The sequence below is a fragment of the Siphateles boraxobius genome, unplaced genomic scaffold (genome assembly GCF_051911475.1).
Source record: "Siphateles boraxobius isolate OS27281-9 unplaced genomic scaffold, OSU_SipBor_1 104, whole genome shotgun sequence".
In the NCBI taxonomy this organism is placed as follows: domain Eukaryota; kingdom Metazoa; phylum Chordata; class Actinopteri; order Cypriniformes; family Leuciscidae; genus Siphateles; species Siphateles boraxobius.
In genome coordinates this window covers 2,735,682-2,758,772 of record NW_027508705.1, presented here as the reverse complement: position 1 = coordinate 2,758,772, position 23,091 = coordinate 2,735,682, and the positions used below count along the sequence as shown (strand labels likewise).

The 23,091-nt window shown below is 39.3% G+C and overlaps 1 protein-coding gene across 4 annotated transcripts in view; it reads left to right on the top strand.

Annotated features, from left to right (window-relative positions):
- qkib (QKI, KH domain containing, RNA binding b) overlaps window positions 1–23,091 on the top strand; it is a 119,466-nt gene that overhangs the window by 15,448 nt on the left and 80,927 nt on the right. For all 4 annotated transcript variants that reach the window (XM_077247050.1, XM_077247052.1, XM_077247048.1 and 1 more), the window contains exon 2: window positions 12,298–12,440. In XM_077247050.1, the coding sequence (XP_077103165.1) occupies window positions 12,298–12,440 (143 nt within the window). The remainder of the gene's footprint in view (window positions 1–12,297; window positions 12,441–23,091) is intronic.

Sequence of the window (23,091 nt, the reverse complement as noted above, 5' to 3'; positions counted from 1 at the left end):
GGAGTTTTGAGGCCTTGTTAAAGATTGAGTTAGCTGTGTAGTGGAGTTTTGAGGCGTTGTTGAAGATTGAGTTAGTTGTGTAGTGGAGTTTTGAGGCGTTGTTGAAGATTGAGTTAGTTGTGTAGTGGAGTTTTGAGGCGTTGTTGAAGATTGAGTTAGTTGTGTAGTGGAGTTTTGAGGCGTTGTTGAAGATTGAGTTAGTTGTGTAGTGGAGTTTTGAGGCGCTGTTGAAGATTGAGTTAGTTGTGTAGTGGAGTTTTGAGGCGTTGTTGAAGATTGAGTTAGTTGTGTAGTGGAGTTTTGAGGCCTTGTTAAAGATTGAGTTAGTTGTGTAGTGGAGTTTTGAGGCCTTGTTGAAGATTGAGTTAGTTGTGTAGTGGAGTTTTGAGGCGTTGTTGAAGATTGAGTTAGTTGTGTAGTGGAGTTTTGAGGCCTTGTTAAAGATTGAGTTAGTTGTGTAGTGGAGTTTTGAGGCGTTGTTAAAGATTGAGTTAGTTGTGTAGTGGAGTTTTGAGGCGTTGTTAAAGATTGAGTTTGTTGCGTTGTGGAGTTTTGAGGAGCTGTTAAAGGTTGAGTTAGTTGTCTAGTAGAGCTTTAAGACATTGTTGAATGGTTGAGATAGTTGTGTTGTAGAGTCATTTTCAAAGGGTTGAGGAGTTAGTTTTTAAGGGGAGTTTTTTGTTGTTTACAGGTTGAGTTGTCCAGTAATGCTTTGAGTCATTTTTGAAGTTTGTTTTCTAATAGGCATTTTAAAGTGTTCTTAAAGGGTCGAGATAGTTGTGTAGGACATTTCCACTTGCATTTTGTAGATGCTTTCATCCAAAGTAGTTACATTGCATTAAAGCCATACTGTAGATTGAATCATGCATTCCCTGAGAATCGAACCCATGACCCTGACATAAGCACCGTACCCTACTGTTACAGAGTTTTGAGGTGTTATTGAAGTTTTGAGTTAGATGTATAGTAGAATTTGAGAGGGCTGAATTAGTTCTTGAGGCACTGTTTGTGTAGTAGAGTCTTACGGTGTTGTTGAAGGGCTAAGTTAGTAATATAAAAAAAGTTTGGAGGTGTTGTTGAAGAGCTGAGTTAGTTGTGCAGCGGGATTTCGAGGGATCATTTAAGGGCTTGGTTAGTTGTACAGCATGATTTTGCTGGGAGTTATTAGGATTTGGTGGTTCTGTGAAAGAGCCTGGAGGCATGCTGCGTATGTTTGTGTGACAGAGTAGCCCATATGCTGGCCTCAGTATGGAGCCCAGCTGAATCTCACTCCTGCTGTATATTAGCTTAGTAGCATTCACCACTAAGAACCATCATTTCCTCTGTGTCAGCACCTCCTGAGGCAGCACACACATACACACAAATACTCTCTCTTTTATAAATGTGCCTAAACAGCACACACACCGGAGTTGCCCCGAGGCCTTGGGCTGGCTTTTCTGGCTGATGGGATAAACCCCTTCCCCCCTACGTTTATTTAAATGGCACCAGTAGCTTTCTGAAAAGGAAGGTGCTGCCTTGCACTTTTAAATAGGGCAGAAATCATTACATACAACAGAGCAAGTAGACAGATCTAGTTTTTAACACACAAGGACATTTACACAAGGGACAAGACCACAGAAATATATGAACATGCAAATTCATTATAAAGTATCCACTCAGTGCGAAGTCCAGGAACGAGATGCTGCTACACTGTGGATTTTAGTAGGTTTGAATCTCTCCTGGTATTTTTATCTCACTATATTGGATAACAAATGAAACTCAATATTTAAAAATGTAGATCAGTGTAGCATTTATTTGATCACAATATCAAAATTAAGTCAAATTGGAATTCATTTGAAATATTTTTGGTTTAGGTTTGAGCAGATGTTGCCATATTTGTCTGGGTGCTTCTAAAATATTCCAGGTTTTTTTTTGGGGGGGGTGGGGGGGTGGGTATCTATTTTTTTCATTTCTAGAATTGGTTTTCTTGTGAATATTGCTTTATTGGATAAAACAAGCCATTTTTAATTAATAATTTAACGTTAAATTAGTAAAATATACTTTTTTAACCTCTCATCCAGGGGTCTGTTTCTGTCGTTTCCGTCATTACCAAAAGTGTTCATCGGAACTTTTGTTACTGCATAACAGAAATGACCCTTTTGCCATTGAATGTGAAGTGTGTTTCTTTGCAGCGCGTGTGTTCTCTGCACAGGAGGGACGGTGTGTGTTCAGACGCTCTGATGCACTGCTGTCTGCTTCTTCCACAGCACACTGAGCTAATTGAAGTGGGTCTGTGCCAGAGCCGGTGATGCGCAGAGCGTATCCCTCCTCCTTCCTTTTCATGGCAGGGCTTTGTGCCACTGAAGCATCCCCTGCTTGTGCAATTGCATTCTGGGGGATTTTTTTTCCCTACAGGTACAGGTGGCCACTGTCACTGTTGCATCTGTGCATTCGTTGCATATCCAGCCTCACTCACACTTACGCACAAACATGTGAGTGTTGGGGTTTAGAGGAAGCCCACAACCTTCCTTCCAACATCCATGCTGGTTATCCTTGATTGGCAACAACCTGTATTTGCCAGAATGAGTTGTTGCGTGGAACTGAGTTAGCAGTTCTCCAACTGCTAACTTGCTGACTCACTGTTTATTTACAGCATCATGAAAAGATTCTTGGAAGAATACTTGGAAGTTCTTTCAGATTGCGCATTCAGACGTCAGTGGTCAACATTCATATGTTTCTGCAAAACCTGAAATACGTTGATTCGGTATATACCTTCTACACTAAACCCTACCATAAACCTATAAACCAATAGTGTTAACAAAAGCAAATCTGAGATTTAAAATGCAAACACTGAGTCAGCCATGCCATTTTAGCATCTGCAAGTCTTTTATTAGAGCTCTTTTATTGTGGTTTGTGTATTTACTCGATCGCTCCACATCACAAGTGCAGTGCTACAGTAGAAATGTACTATGCCAGAAAACTGACTGTGTGATGAAAACGTGAAAATATATCAGTTTTCAAATCATGCACTATAGTAAATGTGTTTTGAGGTCACAACATAGTGTTATAAAAAGTGACATAAAAATAATTCTTACTAATCGATAATCTGCCCTGTAATATTTTTAGTTTTTTTTTTAAGGAACCAAAATCGTTGGTGTTTTCTGCCACTAGTGTTAATTTCAACTGGAACCTGCACTGAATTACATACATCTAGGTATGTTTTGGGAGATTTGCTGAAATGTAGCCAGAGTCGTCGCATACAGTATTTACAATGGTAGTGTATCTGCTATGATTAAGGCGTTTAGTATTTTTCATTGTTTCAAAGGTTGCTCATTTTTGAGCAACAATCATGTATCACTTTGACATTTCTCCCAACAGTGCTTTGAAAAACGAGTAACAATTTTCTCTTTTTATGTGATGTCATACTCCCTTCACTCATGCCTTTTTTGATTGGCCGTAGTCGCAAGAACTAAAAAGTAGTCGCAGCCTCGAAATTTGTTGCATTCATCCTCTTTCAATTTGCTAGCATGTCTCTCACGTCTTATCTTAGCCATCCAGCTCAGCTGTTTCATTCTCTGGAGGAATCCGGAACTGTTCTTGCTGTTTGCGTCTCATCCACACCAGCGGGCATGTGTTCTCATTTCATCCGAGCGCTGGTGTGTATATGTGTGTGTGCGCGCATGCGGAAGCAGCAGCGTTTTTTTAGGGCCGGGTAGTATTATCATTCCTAGGAGAGCGCAGGCCCAGATGGCATCTCAGTTTGAGAGCGCGCCCTCTTTCTCCCTCCTCGCTGCCACCTTCGCTCGTGATGCAGTCGCCTCTGACAGAGCCGCGTAATTACAAACACAGAAGGATGTCATCTACCCCGGCTCTCTCTGTCTTTCAGGAGGTTCTCATCGCTCTGTCTTTATGCTCCGGAAAGTGTGTCAGTAAAAGCCTGCTTTGCTCATGTCTGTGACTGGGTCAGGTGTAGTTTTTATTCTCAGTGTCCTCTCAGTAATATCACTATCTCTGTGCTGTCTCTCTGCTCACTTTATCCATTGTTGTTACATGATACCTAGAGCCACCTCTAAGCCCACCTTCAAGAATAGCCAATTACTCTTACTGCTGAGTGTGCGTCTTCACCAAAATGAAGTCTCACTCATTTCCCTTTGTATTTGTGTCATCTGTTGCTCAGCAGACTAAATGGAGTTCTCATTTAAGATTCATTTAAAGTCCCCTTGTGGTGAAAATCAAGCTTTTAATGTTGTTTATATGTCTATGTGGTCTTTTTAAATATGCTTTAAGACAAAACATTGCTGAGTATTTTTTCTTTTAAATTGCAGCGAACCAAAGACAGTCTCAAAAACAGTTTGAAATCGCTGGTGTTTCTGATGTCACAAACTATCTTGTAACCAATCAGATCAACGTGTGATCGTCAGCGAGTGGATCTCTGAGCTGGAGTGAGTGAGTGGAGGCGGGGATCGTTTGCATATTCATAGAACCGCGTATACTTAACGAGGCAAGGGTGTAGAGTTACATTCAAGCTATTTTAAGGCAAAACGTTTAAATATGTCATTTTAGTGATCAACGATGAGTTTAAAGGGATAAAATGATTGACTACAGGGGTCCTTTAAAGGTGATGTGTGTGATTTGGATGACATTGGCATTAATGGTGCATAAAATATCTTTACTTAAAATTTTTATCTCAATTTAATCTCATTGCTGTCTAGAAAAAATACCTTTTCTTTTCATTTGAGCATGTTTGTATGGATCTTCTTAAATCTCTTATGTTTCTCTCTTTCCACTCACCACATGCATCTCTCCATGCAGCGAGAGTCTGTGCGTATCCATCTGTTCAGATGAAGGCCTTGCCACAGGCACCGCCACCTATAGCGCTTTGTGATGTCACCGTGAGGCTATCATTCGAGCTCAGACTGTCATCTGGTCGGACCCTGTAATTTCCCAGCTGTTTGATTAATATTTAGAAAGCCCGGGTGTCTGCGATCTGTCACCGGTGATGTTGACGGGGCCAGAGGAAGCTCGCGGTGTGAAATCCTCTGATTGAGCGGAGCTGTGATTACGATTAGAGATGGCTGTCGAGATAGACTTAAGCGGTTGTTGAGGGTCATTCGCTGTCGGGCTGGGCTAATAGTTAGCAATGTCGCTGAAAGACGAATGTAATTGTGGGAGATCTGGAAGGCAGATTGTGTTGTACTGACGGAGCGGATGGATCGTGTGTATTGACTGGGAATCACAGGCTGATGCATATGAGTGTCTTTTCCTACCTTGCTTTTCTGTAGAAAAGCAAGAACATTTCGCAGACTTGCTGAAAGCCATCACATGGTTTGTCATGTGAATGAATAGAAAGTTCAAAAGAACGCAATTTATTTGAGACAAATCTTTTGTAACATTATACATGCCTTTGTATTTTTGATCATTTTTTTCCCTCCTTGGTTAGTAAAATTGGTTGGTGTCAGTAAGTTCAATCAGTGAAGGAATTTGATTGAAAATAATTATTGCGTGTGGCCCACAAGGTAGTTATAAATATGTGTGTTCTTGCAATTATTTTGCATTTCATCATTATTTAATTCAGACTGCAATATCAAGTCAAATATGACTTTATGCCATCGGATTGTATATCCAGCCACGGCAGTGTAGATTGCTGAAAAACCTTAAGTTTGCAGGTCAACAACATGACTAGACCAGAATTGGGACTGACTAGCATAAATTAGCCTAAAGCAGCTTGCAAATCAATGCTGGTCTTTTCAGTTATTTTCTGTAATTAAGTTATGTGCATACTTCCACATCTGTGTTAGAAGTATGAGGGGATCTGTCACACCATGAGCCACCACATGTGTGTACGTCTGTGCGCGTAATGTGTGCCAGAATGTGTATCAGTATGTGCGCAGGTGGCTGTTGCGTGTTCAGTAGTGCGGGAAGTCCAGCCCCGGAGGCCGGCGCAGGAAAATGATTGAATTCTGAGGGCAAGAAAGCTGACAAATCACTAAAAAACCCTTTAAAAACGCTATAATAATGCTGTCCATAAATCATCACTGACAGTTTAATCATCCTCGGGTCTGGGGCCTGATCTGACCACTGGACAGCCCTCCCTAATCAGCCAGCGAAGAAAACAACCCTGAGCACATCATGCATTCTCCTCTGCTTATGCCTTCAAACGCTCTGAATTTGGACGGGAGCATCTATAAACGTCTCCTCATGGTCCAACATGATCAGACAGCATAATTAAATCACTCAGCGTTGTCTTGCGGGCATCGCCTGGGCTTTGAGCTTGTTTGGTAAATGAGTTTGACCGGTCTGTAACAAAATATTTTTCCTATGTGTATTTCCAGGGTTTTTACTGCTGTTAGCGGTATGACAAGTGACGGCTCAGAGAGAGTAACTCAGCCTATAAAAGCTGAAGGAGAATGGAGCTTGATTCACAGTTGTTGGGATGTGTGTTTTCTGCTCTAGAGAGGAAGAGGCTAATCCTCTGCATCTCAACTGTTATATACAGACTGAGTGGCAGGGACTTAACAGCCTCGGGCATATTTGCGATGCTAATGTGGGTATCTCTATGGGCTTGCTGGTGTTTATCATTATCATTACAGGATACTTGATGCCAAGGCCAATTTGTCATTGAAATCCCAATCAGAGCCTTGCCTCCACATACAATATAGTGTGTTTGTGTGTGTGTGGGTTTGTGTGTGTGTGTGTGTGTGTGTGTGTGTGTGTGTGTGTGTGTGTGTGTGTGTGTGTGTGTGTGTGTGTGTGTGTGTGTGTGTGTGTGTGTGTGTGTGTGTGTGTGTGTGTTTTATGACCAATTGGGCTGGGTGGGAGGACTCTACATACTATGCAACGATAGAAATTAGTCAACTGGTTGAAATTCTGCTTTGATTCTGCAAAAAGTTTGACAGCAAGCATAAAACTATAGTCTTCTCAGTTCTAGTGTAGACAGCATTGTTGATTACATTGGGAGGATTTTTTTTTTAATTAGTGTTAATTTTGTTAACGAAAGACATGTTCGTCGACAACCTTTTTTCATGACGAGACGACACCAACATCATTAAACGGTAACTGTGACTATACGCATGGAAAATCATTGACTAATAAAGACGAGACTAAATTGTAGTTAAAAATAAAATCTTGCTGATGATCTAAAAACCATAATGACCATCATTTCCATAATGACCAACACAATCTACCAAGAGCAGCGCAAAATTAGCGTCTGGTTTAAAACATGTTTTTTTGGGGCATTAAATAATGGCGCAAATACCAGTAAACTGACGAGCGCAAACCTTAGAAAATCAGCTTGCATGATTTATTTAAATACTCTCCTCACATAAATTTTGTTTTTGATTTTGGAAACTCCTTCAAATGCATTTGCAATAAGATCTGCCGCAAAAATATCCCTGTTCACGCCTTTTCATAGCACATTTTTCACTGCACGTCTTTAGTAAATCCTGACAGTAGTTTTTTAATGGCATAAAGGGTTTGCACTGGAGCAAGCTTTTAGAAAATCTGGCCTTACATTTATTAATATTAACATTCTAACTACTATTAACTAACAAACAACTCTGATCAACGAATTAGTAAGCAAGTTTTTTTTTTTTCAAATAGCAGTGAAGGATTTAGTAACATTGAGATCATGCAGTTTCAAATGGCTATAGTAATTCCTTAAGAATTATGTAGTAGCACTAGTCATTTCTTAAAACAATGTCAAAGTTTCTTGTTAGTCAATGGTAGTTACTAGAATATTAATATTGCGTTACTCATTTCTTCCTCTAATGAATAACTACAATGACAGAACAGTATGCTAAAGTGTTAGCATTTTTCTTTTGTAGATTAATTTCTTTTGCTTGCTCTATTCTTCTTTGTAAGTAGCATTATATAATTAGCTAGTTGAATAGATGTAACAGCTTATCTTATTACCTACAACAACATATGACAGCAACACTTTGTTACCTTTTCTCATCATGTTTATCCATGGGCACAAGTTTTCATTCACAGTAATTAACGTCTCTCTTAAGTTAATGGGAAGGAACCGTTCTAGACGCAGCACTCATTCTCCAATAACTTCATCCCTTTTCACTGACTTATGAAAACACATGTCATCATTCTTGTGTACTCAACCTCAGAGGAAGCTCTTTCAATGTCTTGGCGGTGGCCTTCGATGTCAATGTGAAAAGCTTAAATCACTTTTGATAACAACATTGCTATAAAGCCCGGAGACTGTACCTCACTTATGGCCATCGACAGGCCTCTTTTAGGCTGCAATTTATTGAGATGAGCGCAGACCATCATTAAACAGACGTTTAGCTGAAGTGTCTGTTCAAGGCAACCTCAGCCCACAGTCTATTATTATGGGAAGCTGCCTGAATATCTAGATTGTTTATACCCTATTAAATCAGAATTAGAGTTTGTGGCTTTCAGGCCACGTATATTAGGTTTGAAGTCCTATAATAACTCTTTAATAGAGACTTATAAAGCATGCAGTATCATGTTTGATACGCAAATTCCTAAGACCTTTAAATTGGCATTATTATCAAAACTTTGCTGAAAAACTTGTTGCACACAATCTAGTACATGTCTTATGCCCCCTGATGGATAGTTTACATTTTTTTAGCAAGAAAAGCCGTATTTGGATGGGACTAGTTTTCCCAGTGAATGTTAGAGAAATTCCTGTTTCATAGACGTAATTTGCGAATTTGATCCCGTTCGAATCTGCCAAATCTATGTTTTTCTCGCACAACATCTGTAAAAATCCCAGAGCAAGTTACCTACTGTTTTTCGGCAAACTCCATGGTCCTCTGAGAAATTTAATCTCGCCCGGTTGCGAATGTATGATTGCTGATATTGTATTGTGCCAACGCTTCTCCTCATGTGTTTTTGACCTACCTGAGCTACTGTTTGTGCACCAATCTTCCGCATGCTGCACCTTTCAATATGGATTATATTCAAAACAATTTTTTAAGGAGAGCCAAAATCGCAGAAAATTTGCCATTTTAGCACCAGGTAAGATATGATGGAATGAAGCAACTTAGGTTTACTTGATTATCTATATCTTTTTTTCAATTTTTTTAGAAGCATTATGTTAAAATGTGAGTATCAAATCTGATCAATCAGAATGTTTTTTTGTTCATATTCATATCTCAATAATCATTGTATTGCATTGCATTACATGTCTCAGAACTACATAGCTTTGATAATAACGACATATTTAATAATAAGACATATTATTGGGAGATAAAGAGTGACACTGATATTTAAATCCATTTTATGTAATCAGCTAGACTGTTCATCGATTGACATTAGCTATCAGAATTTCTTTTCACTTTTTCGCCATCAATGTCAGCGTATGCACCAGATTGCAGTTTGGGCTTCGAAATAAAATTGATTTTTTTTTCCTTCTCGAGTGTGAGCTCCATATTTTTCTGCTTCAAGAACACACGTTGCAAATATTCATGACCAATGTTGCCCACCAGCAAAGAAAACTTTAGTATAGATTATAGTATAAAAAAAAGATGTCAACAAATGACAGAAAGCATTGTGGGGTCTTTAAATGCATGTTTTCTTAACGAGGAACCAAATCACATCTGCCGTGTCACGTGAGTGTTTTTCTAATTGTTCAAATTAGATGCAATTACACTTTCAAGACAAATTCTCCATGACCTCACAAGAGGAGTCAAATTCACAACATATGCATTGGAGAAAGGACACAATAGTGTGCGTTCTGTGTGTCTTGCTGTGAGTGTGTGTCTATGGAAGTGCGCGATCTCCATTGTAATTACATCTCTCCCTCAAACCGACCATTTCAATTTGCCTTTGAGAATTGCACCAGGGAATTCTTCATCCAGTAATAGAATTACACAACAGTGGCAGCAGCTTGAGACTGGGATATTTAATGTCTTATATGAAATATTAACTGACTTGGTGGTTTTAATTGTCTTTCCCCCCATATTAGAGCCCTCACTCTCTCTCTCTCTCTCTCTCTCACTGCCGCTCTCTCATTGTCCCCCCCCCCCCCCCCCCCTCAGTAATAATAGAGGGCGGTTTCTGAAAAGGACAGTTATTACTCACTTTATTAATAGACGGAAGGATCACATGTAATAACAGTGATTACCCGTTCTCCATCTTCCCTCGTTTTCCTGCAGTAAACCTCAGGCAGGAGTTCAGTGTGTATTGTTGCTGTTTAAATAGTTTCTCTTATGTGCAGAGACTGTAAGTAGGCCATTCATGCAACAGGTTGACGTCTGGTCTGACATATCACCTGTCTCCAGAACCTGCCTCACAACATATGCATTCGACAAAGGACATAATATGATTTATGATTTATCAACAATAGCAGAAGGAGCAGTTTACTTATCTTAAATGATTGAACTTTGGAGAAATTCAATGTTACTTTGGGAAAAAGAGCAAAGCTGGTTGCTGTAGTGAGAAAGCTCTCATCAGGGCCTCCAGGCAAAATGGATACACATGTCTCCCGAGGAAATTCAGAAGCTAGTCATATCCTCTTAGAAAGATCTTTTGTGGTTTTACAGCTGTTCAGAGGCAGAGAAGCTCTCTTAGCCCACGTCTTGTCATTTTCTTTTTCTCTGTTCTTGCTGAGGTGGTCTTGGCTTGTCTAGTTCAATTGTTCTAACTGTCGATCCTGAGCAGAGACTTTTGGCCAAACTGATGTCAGGCTGTAGTGAGTCTGAACTTTATACTGTGGTGCTCATGTGGGTGTCTGATCTTACACTAAAATCTGCTCAAATATTGTGAATAAATTGACAACTGTTGTTATTGTTATATTGCTACTGCTTAAAGGGATAGTTCACCCAAAAATGAAAATTATCCCTTTATTCACTCTAGTTCAAGCCATCCTATATGACTTTCTTCTTTCAGCCAAACACAATCGGAGTTATATTAAAAAATATCCTTGCTATTGCAAGCTTTTTTAATGGGAGTAACTGGTACCAGAGATAGTGAAGCCCAAAAAAGCACATCCATTCTTCATAAAAGTAATCTATACTGCTCCAGGGGGTTAATAAAGGCCTTCTGAAGTAAAGCACTTTTGTTGGAAAAATATTCATATTTATAACTTTATAAACTATAATCACTTGCTTTCGGTAACTGGCGTACGCATTCTAGTTCTGGGGAAAGAGAGTGACCTCTGACCCCACACAGAAACGGTTCACTTCAGAAGGCCTTTATTAACCCCCTGGAGCCGTATGAATTACTTTTATGATGAATGGATGCACTTTTTTAGGCTTCAAAATCTCAGGGACCATTCACTCCCATTATAAAGCTTAGAAGAGCCAGGATACTTTTTAATATAACTCTGATTGTGTTTGGCTGAAATAAGAAAGTCATATACACCTAGGATAACTTGAGCTTGAGTAAATTATGGGATAGTTTTCATGTCTGGGTAAAATAGCCCTTTAAGTATGAAGATTAAAAGGTCAAAAAGGCATTAAATCACAGTGAAACAGCAGCTCTCGTGTTTAACGTGTCAGTCGTCTCCACAAAATATTTATTGAAACCTAATATTGCTGAAAATTCAGCTTTGCCATCACCAGGATAAATTACATTATATTAAAATAGATAACAGCTTTTTAAAATTGTAATTACATTTCACAATATTACAGTTTTTACTGTATTTTTGATCAAATAAATGCAGCCTTGGTGTGCAGAAGAGACTTCTTTCAAAAATATTAAGGAACTTACCGACCTCAAACTTTTGTACAGTAGCGTACAATACATTTATATTTCAATGTGCAATATATTTGTTATAACAGTGTTATGTTTTCTTAAATGTTCTGGTTAAAACTCTATATTTTGTAGTGTAGTATTTTAATGCTTTTTCTGTGCCCCTTTTTCAGTGTTTCATTATTAGATTTGTGTAGTAGCCAAAAATATTAGGAACGTGAAATTAATGTGAACCTGGAGTGATTTGCATTCATAATTCACTTCATAAACAAAGTGCTCTGAGACTGGTAAAAACACTGAATCAGAAGCCCACACTGAGTATGTTTAATTTGCAGATTCATAATCATAGTTTTATTTTTTCAATGATCTAACTGTGCAACCCTAAATTGTTTGATAACCATGTTGTCAGGGCACTAAAGATGTTAATATAGGTACATGCTCTATGCAGTTATAGATGCTCTAACATATTCATTGGTTCATTAGGTTTAAGCGCAGTGTTTAAGGAGCATTTGCACTCCTCTACTGCCATATTAAAGTGCATATAATCCATGGGTAATGGAAATGTATCATGTAGCATGTCACTATATCTCTAATCCTGTTCCCTGATTGATGTAGTTAACTCATAGTGCATGTGCTTTCTCTTTATTTCAGAGATCAGCAGGGTACGAAAGGACATGTACAATGACACATTAAACGGCAGCGTGGAGAAGAGAAGCTCAGAGCTCCCGGACGCCGTCGGCCCCATCGTTCAGCTCCAAGAGAAACTCTATGTGCCTGTTAAAGAATATCCAGACGTGAGTCTCAAACCTAAAACACCTTCACACAGTTCACTGCAAATACACGTATACCTGTACTCCCATCACAAGGTTTTAAATAATGAATGGCATTATTGCAAGAGCACATCATCTTTAAATTAAAAATGCAATGAGAAATGATTAAAAATGAATGCTGAGAACCTTTCCGTCACATGAACTAGTCTCAGGCAGCACTTGAAGGTCATCTCTGCATACACACACAAGCTCTTTACTGAACCTCAATGAGTAAATGGAATGGTAAATAACTGTGCAGTTCCTCCGCATGGCTCTTATTTAATTACAAAGACATACAAGTCAATGTAATCTAGTTTTCCTTGCATTAAGACATGGGCTCACGTCCAGTATATTGATTTCATTAAGAAGTGAGGTTGCACAAAGTGTTTGAGTCCATTTTATGAGTCCATTTAATTTATTGTGTTATTTAGCTGATGGTTTGTGGTCGACTGTCGCTGTGCGTCTGAGCAGTATAAATCCAAGAGTTTTTTTCTTAGCCTACAATTCAAGTATCATAATCAATCATAATCTAAACCATTTTTTTTTATTTCATTCATTTCATTTCACTGTTTATTATCAAAGGGATAGTTCACCTAGAAGTTAACATTCAGTCATCATTTACACACCATCATGTTATTCACAACCTGAATGACTTTTCCTTGTCCCATAATAAAAAAAAGATCCTGCCCTGTTTCCATAGAATGAAAGTGAATAGAGAGAAACTTGGGCATTTTTACGCATCATGTCAGGTTTTATCATTAGTTTGAGCGTCTCTTGATCAAATGTCATTGACATCATTGGCTCTGTTTCCAGCTGGTATTAAGATGTGTATTGGTGGATCGGATCACGAGTAGACGAGGGAGACACATTCCCGTTTACACCTGGTGTTTTACTCCGTCTCGTTTGTCCACTTTCACCCACTTCTGTCCTGATTTCTTCGAGGGGAGGGTACATTTATGGGCTTTTAATCTAATATGGAAAAATAAGCTCACGCAATTTACAAATGAGCATTCATCTTTTATGTTACAAAGAACACAATAAATGAGTTAATGAGTACTCAGTGAACTGTTCCGTTAAATTTAGCAGTTCTCCTGCATAGATTTTTCTGAAAGCGGTACCCTACACCCTGTCGCTCTCTTTGAGTCTTTGCACATCTCTAGTAACAGGGGTGACATTGAATTCTCTCTCGCCTTCCCAGTTTGTGTTGAGTCAGACCCGCTGAACCGCTTCACCAACAACCCGGTCGGTGGTTAACAAATCTTTCAAGCAATCGCCGTCAGATCCTGCTTGCCTAAGGCTCCCGGCCCCGAGGAGACGGCCGAGTTCCCAGCTGATTGATCCCAATTAACTTCTTCTGTCCCAGCTTGATTCCTGCATGGCCAGCACTAATCGAGTCTCTCCAGCAGGGGCGGAAACACTGTTTGGGATTACAGTCCTCCATTTCGCTGAAGTTTTCTGGTTTGAGGGGCTGTTTATGCGTCTGTATTTCCCGCGGGAGAGGGTTGCGCTGTTTAACAACGCTGATGCAGTGCTGCCTGAATGTTTTTGACTAATTCATGCCTCAACCTATAGCATTTATTACCTGGCCAGACATGCTTACTTGAGTCATAAAATGCAAACAATGAGAGTGGATAAGAGGATATTTGAAAGTCAAAGAAGTTGTTCCAGAATGACTGTATCCTTCTTACCTGCAATAACAATAACAATATTAATATTTTATTGTTTCCTGTGCATAATACTTGAACTTTATAAAAAGTTCATTTAATTGCATATTCATTTACAACTCCAGTTTGCAAGGATATGATGCTTTCTGTCTGCAGCTTTTAATGCATTGTGGGTAATTTACCTCCTGCTCTTAAAAGTCTGAGAGTTAGCCAACACTGCAGTAAAGGCCGTCGTGTGTGTGTGTGTGTGTGTGTGTGTGTGTGTGTGTGTGTGTGTGTGTGTGTGTGTGTGTGTGTGTGTGTGTGTGTGTGTGTGTGTGTGTGTGTGTGTGTGTGTGTGTGTGTGTGTGTGTGTGTGTGTGTGTGAGAGAAAAGGTTCTGGCCGCCCTTGCTGGTCTGAAGGACACCCAGGATCATTATAAGTGAGTTTGGGATCATTAGGAGTTGGAGGATATGCAATAAAAGACGTCCTCGAATAGCTTTCAGTGTCTATGGAGTTATCCACATCCAGAGAGAATAGAATTTATATTATAAAAATGAGTATAAAAAATTGCCTATATCATATGATCTAAACAAGTTTTTTTTTTTCAGTTGTGTAATTTCTGCACCGATTGTTTGACCAAACATACAAAATAATGACCGTTGGTCAAGCCAGAGCTGCTGTGTCAGGCGTTTACACTTTTCTGAGGAAATAACATGTTAAAGACTTACTTGTAGCTTTCTGTGCATATGAGGTATTTTAATATTGAAATATGGACTCCACATTTATACTTGTTGCAGAGCATCTCTGGGGAGCCTGTATCTCTGTATTTCCTCCTCTGAGGTCAGAACAGCCTCGATCTCTCCCAGATCTGATAGAGAGCTGGAGTCATGTGTAGTGCTGGAGACCCCCTCTGGACAAGCATTAACTTTCAAATATTAGTCATTAAATATCACAGCTTCTCTTCAAAAGATGCCAATTATCACCCTCAAAAGGTTGCGGCGTGCGGTGTGTGTGTGTGTGTATACCTATATGTGTGTGTGTGTATGCAGGCATGTATGTTTTGATGTTTACACGTGAGCCTTAAAATGCCTATATTAACTGTCCGTAAAGCATTTCTTACATAAAGTGTTGCATTGAATATATATCCACAATGATTTTGCTGACAATTTAAAGTTGAGCAACATTGTGAATATAGTTTTCAGTTAAATGGCCATTTAATTACCCCATTAGCCCTAAAAGTATTATATATATATTAGGGTTTGAACACTTTTTTGAAAAAACATTTATGTGATTTAAGTCGAGTTCGATGTTGACTAGTCACTGATGACATCATTAATGAACAAATAAGCCAGAACCTTGAGCTGAGACTTGAATGCGAATTGCATTGTGCTCAGCTACAGATGAAGTAGCACAGTAAAGATTACATTTATATGAATGCATTAGTGAGAGAATGATTGTGTGTGAATTAATTCTAGCCGGCAGCGTCTCTCTAATAGTGAAGCTGTGTGCTGCTGAATGTTTCTGTGTGTGAGCTACTGTCTGTATGTGTGTGTGTTACAAAGCAGCAGCGCATTAATTGTGAATGGCGATTAACTTGAGTGTACAATAAGCTGTTTAAAACGTGCATTCAGCCGATAAATTTTGAGCATTCAGATGGTATTATCAAACATATCTTGTGGAGCGCTCTCGGAGTATGCCTTTATTTATCATTTTAACTGTTGCAAACAGAGTTTAAAAGTGGACTTCAATGATTTCTTATCCTGTTGCTCCCTCTATAGGGCATGATCAGCGACTAGTCGACGGCAAGCTTAAAGCGTCATGGCAGAGCATTAAAGTCAACTAGTCTGTGCACCCCTAATATACTGTTTATATATATATATATATATATATATATATATGTTTTGCTTATTACTAAGAATGCTTTGTTCAGAATGATTTCCACAGAAATCCATCCGTTTTGCTCCCATTTCATGAATGAGGCTCAGTGTGTGTACGAGCATCACACCACACCGTCCACCAGGCAGGCTCAGAAATCTCTAATTATCTCATGGCAGGCGGTCGCTGATATTTCCAGGTCAGGGGCAGGATGACATGATAGATTTATAGATGAGGTATAGTATGAAGGGAAGAACATGAAAGAAAGAGTGAGGAAGATAAGCAGCCTGGGACGTGCGGCGGTGATGAATGTGAGGGTATGATGAGGTCGGGGAATCGGGGCAGAGGAACAGCGGCCTGCCCCGCCTGATAAAAGAGAGGGAACGGCCCCACGCGCACCCCGAGCGCCCCACACACACTCGTCTCCCAGACAGGCACGCAGCGGCACAGAAATTAATTTGCTCCTTCAAACTCGTGCTGTGTCGCCCCTCTCCCGGCAGCACGCACCCGTTCCGATTTGCTGAACAATGTTATTAGGCTGGGAAAGACAGGCGTCCTAGAAGAGCGCTGCTGCTTGAGATGATTGTTGCCTTTCATTCCAAAGTACAAATCTACAGTTATTGTTGTGTGTGTGTGTGTGTGTGTGTGTGTGTGTGTGTGTGTGTGTGTGTGTGTGTGTGTGTGTGTGTGTGTGTGTGTGTGTGTGTGTGTGTGTGTGTGTGTGTTAGCTAATGTTAGGGAGAAGACACCGAGCCGAGGAGGAAGAGCGCTATAAATACTCTGCTCAGGGTCTTGGTAGGGACAAAGCTTTTAATTGTTGAGCGTGGAGCGAGTGAGTGAACCGCGGCTGTCATTTATCATTTCTCCCTGTGTGTCCTTTTCTGGGTCAAACTCGTCAGTCTGGATGAGCAGCTATCACAGATTATTAATCATTATCAACATAAGCAGCAAGATTGATTCCCCTTCCTCCTAGCATGAAACAGCGGACCCAAAACATATTTGGACACTGTAGACAAAAGTTAATGTCACTGCTTTCGATACCAAGTAGCAAACCATGTGGCATCTTGCAAACAAATGTCAGAACTTATACTTTGATCAGCTGGTGATTTTTAATTGAATATATTGTAGTGTAATTTATTCCTGGTGGCAGTGTTGAAGTTTCAGCATCATTACTCCAGTCTTCAGTTGAAAACAGTTGCGCTGCTTCATATTTTGGGGGGAAATTATGCATTTTTTCCGGATTTTTTGATTAGTAGAAATTTCAAAAGAACAGCATTTATTTGAAATAGAAATCTCTGTAACATTATTGAACATTGTCTTTCTTTACTGTCACTTTTTATCAATTATGCATCCTTGCTGAATGAAAGTATTTTTATTATTATTATCATTATTATTAATTCACCAACCCTGAACAAAAAATAAATACCATTTAGTTTGTGATTTTAAAAAAAAATGTGGCTTACTGTAAGTATTCAGAATTTTTTTGCTGCATGGTGTTTGCATACCTGAAAATGTATGTGTTCATTACCTGAAAATGTATTAATAGTAATTAATATCAAAAGAGACTTTGGATTAGAAGAGGAGTATATCATTTCCAGAAGAAAATGTTGCTAAGCATGTATTTTTTTTCCGTTTTTCCTCAAATTCATTTAAGTAGTAATTTAAGAACATAAAAATAGGCACAAATAAGACAAAAATTGGCATAGTATATGCTAGAAAAAAGTGGTTCTCAACTGGTTTGGCCATGAGACCCACATTTTCCTCAACACTCCCCAAATATTTATGAATTTGAACCAAGCAAATATTTCTCAAAAATAGTGGACGCACACACAAGTACTGTGCCACTTTACTTAACATACACATAAATTGTAAGAATATCACTAACAAAAGGTAAACAATTTATACTCCCCCCTCCCCCCCACTTAGCGCAATTGAAGAGCGTACAGAAAAGTTAGTTTTTCTGAGGTGAAAGACTTATTATTTTGTAACAAGTCACAAAAATAGTGTTATGATGCTGACATATAGCCTGAGAACATCTCATCTGACCGCAGATACTGAATCTCTACTTAAACTGTGTCTGAGTCAACAGCTTTCCACACGCCTTTCAATATAAAAGTCTCGCATCAGAAAAACTTTTCGAATTATGTTTTTTGTTGTTGTTTCTTTGACTACACGCTCCGTGACCCACTCAGTCTTGCATTTGGGTCTTGACTCACCAGCTGAGAATCACTGCTATAAAATTAATGTTAATCTTTTAGCTCAGATAAAGAAGAGTAATCAAATGAGAAATGTTTGGTTTCATTTCGAAATCTCATTTTTGAAATCTAATTTAGACATTATGATCTCGTCTGAAGCTCTAGAGATCATGCGTGAGATTACTGGGGTAATCTTTCTTTAATCTCATCACTGTTGAGGAGAAACAACTGAGATATTAAAGAGTTGTTATTTGTGATTTTTTTTTCCTGTTGTGACTAAAATCCCAAGACACTTACTTTCATGGCAGTTTTTGCTGTTTTCCCCCCAATATTTTGGAGTCTCTCTGCTTCTACATGTCCACTGAGGGTACATTATACTCAGGGCTTGACATTATCGTCTTTGCTCACCACCCACTGTGGTTAGTGGTTTTCCAAAGTTTCCACAGATTTGGGTGTGATTACAGTTTGACTTTACTCGACCAGCACCATGGCACACATACCCCTTTTCCACCAAGGCAGAGCTGGTGCTGGTTCGGAGCCAGAGCCTAGTTTCAAATCGGTTCTTTGTTTTTCGACCACCAAAGCACCAGCTCCGAACCAGTAAAAGTGGTTCTTAAGTAGTACCAAATCATTGCTGGTCTAGAAGTAAGAACCGCTTACGTCAGTGGCTTGTGACCGCCATTTTTTAAATAGCAGCTAATCGTGCATATAGCAGCTCGATTGTAATCTCCGTTAATGCAAGTTACGGCGAGCTGCACGAACGTGCTGGATTCGCCGTGTTTGGACACCGATGTAGGTTTGCAAAGCCATGAGCATAAATATTAACGCAATGACCGCCATTTTTGATGGAAGGCTTGTTCGAGATGCATCGGAGCGGCATGGACTGATCGGAGCTGCGGGAGTGTTTGGAGAGCATACGACTCCTGCTTTTGGATCGCTCTCGCAGTTCGAGATTCACAGTGCCGAACCATCTCGAAGAAGCCTGGTGTGTTTGTGTGTGCCGCGCTAACGTTGCTGGGCAACATGAGATGTATACAGTGACGTAAGATCTGGCTCTGTGATGACTCTCTAGCCTGTGGAAAGGCAAACCGGTTCTCTGAAAGCTCGTCAGTTGAGCCAACTCCGAACCGGCACTAGCTCTAGCTCTGAAACAGCACCTGGTTCTTGCTGGTGGAAAAGGGGTATCAGAGATGCTGCTATGTCGGGAAGACTGTTGCGTTCAGATAGTGAGAGTGTGTAGGGTTGCCACCTTCAATACAAAAAAAATAAGGGATGCCTGCCGCATCGGGGGCCAAAGCCCTCGGGGCCACAATGACCACAGGCCTGATGGTATGCCAATGGTGGTATATCATAACTCAAAACATATTTTCAGGAAAGTAATAAGATCAGTACCAATGGATATTATAATAAGCTATCTGCTATTGAAATCACTGTGAATAGATGCAATCACTCTCTATCACAAACAACGTTAACAAAGTGTGACAATGAGACCACAAAAAAATTGCCTTTCGTCGAAGATGTTTGTGAGATGTTAACCATACTTTATTAACTTATTAAATTAAGGCGAGACACTACAGGTGAATAGGATAAATTTTTTAACTAGCAGATATCACCATGAAACTTTCCCAACTGATTACCTACATTAAGATGAGAAAAAAATGTATTATAATTTTTCTGTTATTTAATGTTTAAATATGCAAATTAGGCATGATCTAATTAAATATGCGCTAATTTGCATATATTTTAAAAAACGAAATCTGAGTATTGAATAAAGCCAGGTTCAAAATTATTTTTTCATTGTGTTCACATATTAGACAGGGAAAAAAATTACAGAGGGATTTATGAATATCTACTTTTGTTATCCTGTAAATCAGAATATGCTGCCAATAGCCTTAAAAAAATGATTTTTGTAATGTTTTTTGGAATAAAATGTTATATAAATCAGGCTAGGAATAATATATTTACAAATCCCTCTGTAAATGTCTTCATAATATAACTAGGTACAAGACTGGAAAGTTTGGTGTATATAGGTGCTACTGAACTGGGCCCGGTTCCCCGATAACGCTCACTCTTAGCGCGCTAAGAAGACTCAAAAGATATATCTTACCAAAGTTGTTTAGGTTCCTAAGTGTGTTCCCCGAAGTGTCCCTTAGGAATCTTCTTAGCACGCTGCCTCTTACGTTCGACGTTACAAAGGCGCTGTCCCAAGTGAAGGTGCTGAATTAGTTGGCATCAATTGCTCAGGAATCGATTTTCCACTTCACGCGAAGGTGCATTACGGCTAATCATCACTAATCATCCACCCTCCTTATCCCGTTGTGCCACTTGTGCCGCTTCTTGACATGGGTTTAACGACTTCTAAAAATTATGTAATACACTTTTATATTAATGGTAAGGTACTTTACAATCAGAATTGATTGGCAAGCAGCTGAAGTACTTCTGTTTAATGCGGTATTGATTGCCATTGGTTAATGTTTTCAAAATGTCAAAAGGGCTTAAGTTTTGCCGAATAAAAAAAATTGACATGGACTAAACGGCTCCGCGGCCAGCGCCGTCTTTGATTCAATACAAGGACACGTTGGATCGCTGCCATAGTTGGTCGCTTACTGGACACCACTATGCTTACCAATTCATAGATCTTAGCCATTTAGAGCCAAATTGTTTGCCAGATTTTAATTATCAAAAGTGATTGCCAATTTAATTACCACCATATTAGTTCTGATACCAAATAAAGTCAACTTCATAAATAGGCCTGTATCCATTGCGAACATATTTTATTATTAGTCTTAAAATGTCCATTACACAAAATCATTGTTGAGCCACAACATTGTCAACATACCATAGTTTGACTTGTACTGCGCTGCGCTGATTTCTAAAGACTGCTGCACAGTGGCGGCGACTTGAGCTCAAACAACGCTAAGATAGAGCTTACGAATGGTCCAGACCAACCTTACGAAAGTGTGACTTACAGAAGATATACTTAGCGTACGAACGTACCGGGAATCGTGCCATCACGTTAAGAGAGAGGTTAAGGAATAGGTTAAGAACTACTTAGCGATAAGAACGTTTTGGAGAACCGGGCCCTGGAGATTTCGGACTTTGAGTACGATAGAAAAGTCATTTTGAGAAAACGGCTTTAAAGATTTAGCATCAGCCAATAAGATTGCGCATTTAGAGTAAAATCCCCCCTTTTACTTTCACGATTGGTTTCTGATAAAAAGGAAATGACCATATTTGGATCCGGCAGTCTTGTTCAGGAGAGAGAGAGCTTTCTAAAGGTGTGTGTGATGACAGGGTGCAGATCGTGATCGCGGATCAGAGGGATGATTTATAACGACAACTTTTGATGAATTTATGAGAAATCTAGAGTCGCAAACAGACAAAGTGTAGTAAAATAAAGACCTAAATGTGTATTTCGGACTTTTTTTCACCACAAGTCTGAAAGAAGACATGTTATTGAAGACAAATATCCCAAAATCTCAAAATTGACCAGTGAAAAAGGTCTCGCCTTAACAGATCCATAACTTATTCACTATAAATTAAACAAATGCGTTGATACTCAAACAAATACTAAATTTGATTGAAAAAAAAAATATATATATAGTGTGCAGGAGACTTTAGCAAAGGATCTTGAACATCAAAAACATCAGTAGACCAGGAGTAGTACTATGTTAGGCCTACTTACTAATATTAAGTACTATGTTACTATTGGACTATGTTAGGCCTACTTTTTTTATAAGTGTACTTCTGTCACTCTGTGCAGCACTGAGTAGATGTTTGTCTTTCAAACAGCTCCAGTAAAACTCTGAACAGAACTGCTCACAGTTGAGAGTGATCAAGAACTCACTCTTAATGAGCTCCACAGCTGTATTTATGTATTTATGTTTTCAGGCCTATTGTTAATTCTATAGTATTAAAGGATGAATTTCTCTAGATTTGTTAAGCATTAGTTATTTTCTTCACACATACACATTTTTATTATTAAATATATCTCTCTCTTATTTCTTATTTAAAAAATCATGTGTCTGACTGTGTTCCTTAACCATAATAAACAAATCATACCATAATGTATGGATATAATTAATTTACATTGTAACATTATTTCTTGAACAAATGGGCATAGACAGCAGATGAAAACGTAATCAATCGGAACATTATTGAGCTGATTAAAAAAAACTCTCTGCCAAAAGACCCGCCCTCCTCTGACTCTGATTGGCCCTGAACCTGATGGTATTAAACAAACCAATCAAACCAACAATGGCAGCGAGTATTACCCAATCAAGGGTAGAATAGGACGAGCCTTCACAGAATGCGGGTGGAATGATTTGCATTGGATGTTGCGTTTAAGACAACTCGGAAATACGGGTCAAACCAGGTCCCTTATTGATTCAAAACGGGACGCGCTGTTTATTTCACAAATACGGGACGATTCCGTATTTTAAGGGACGGGTGGCAACCCAAAGAGTGTGTTTCCTTGCAGCTGCATGTACATGAAGGGCAGTGTGTTGAGCATGTGTGTGTTTGTGATTAGTCCTGTCATGCAGGAGATCTGGCTGCCTGCTCTTCCTCTCTCCAGGTGTCATTGTTTTAATTAAATGGGTCTGATGGGATGGACCCATAACTCAGGACTGAATGAGGCTCTAATGAAAGTGGAACTACTGGACGTTAACTGGGGTATTGGCTGCCGTACCTGCAGCAGCTGGTATTGATTAATACTGTGGGACTTCATCGTATGCGCATATGTGAGTGAGTGTGTGTGTGTGTGTGTGTGTGTGTGTGTGTGTGTGTGTGTGTGTGTGTGTGTGTGTGTGTGTGTGTGTGTGTGTGTGTGTGTGTGTGTGTGTGACCTCGCTATGCAGTTTTAGTAGCTTTGTGAATTACAGAAGTAAAAATGCATTAATGAAAGTGCAGTCCTTTAT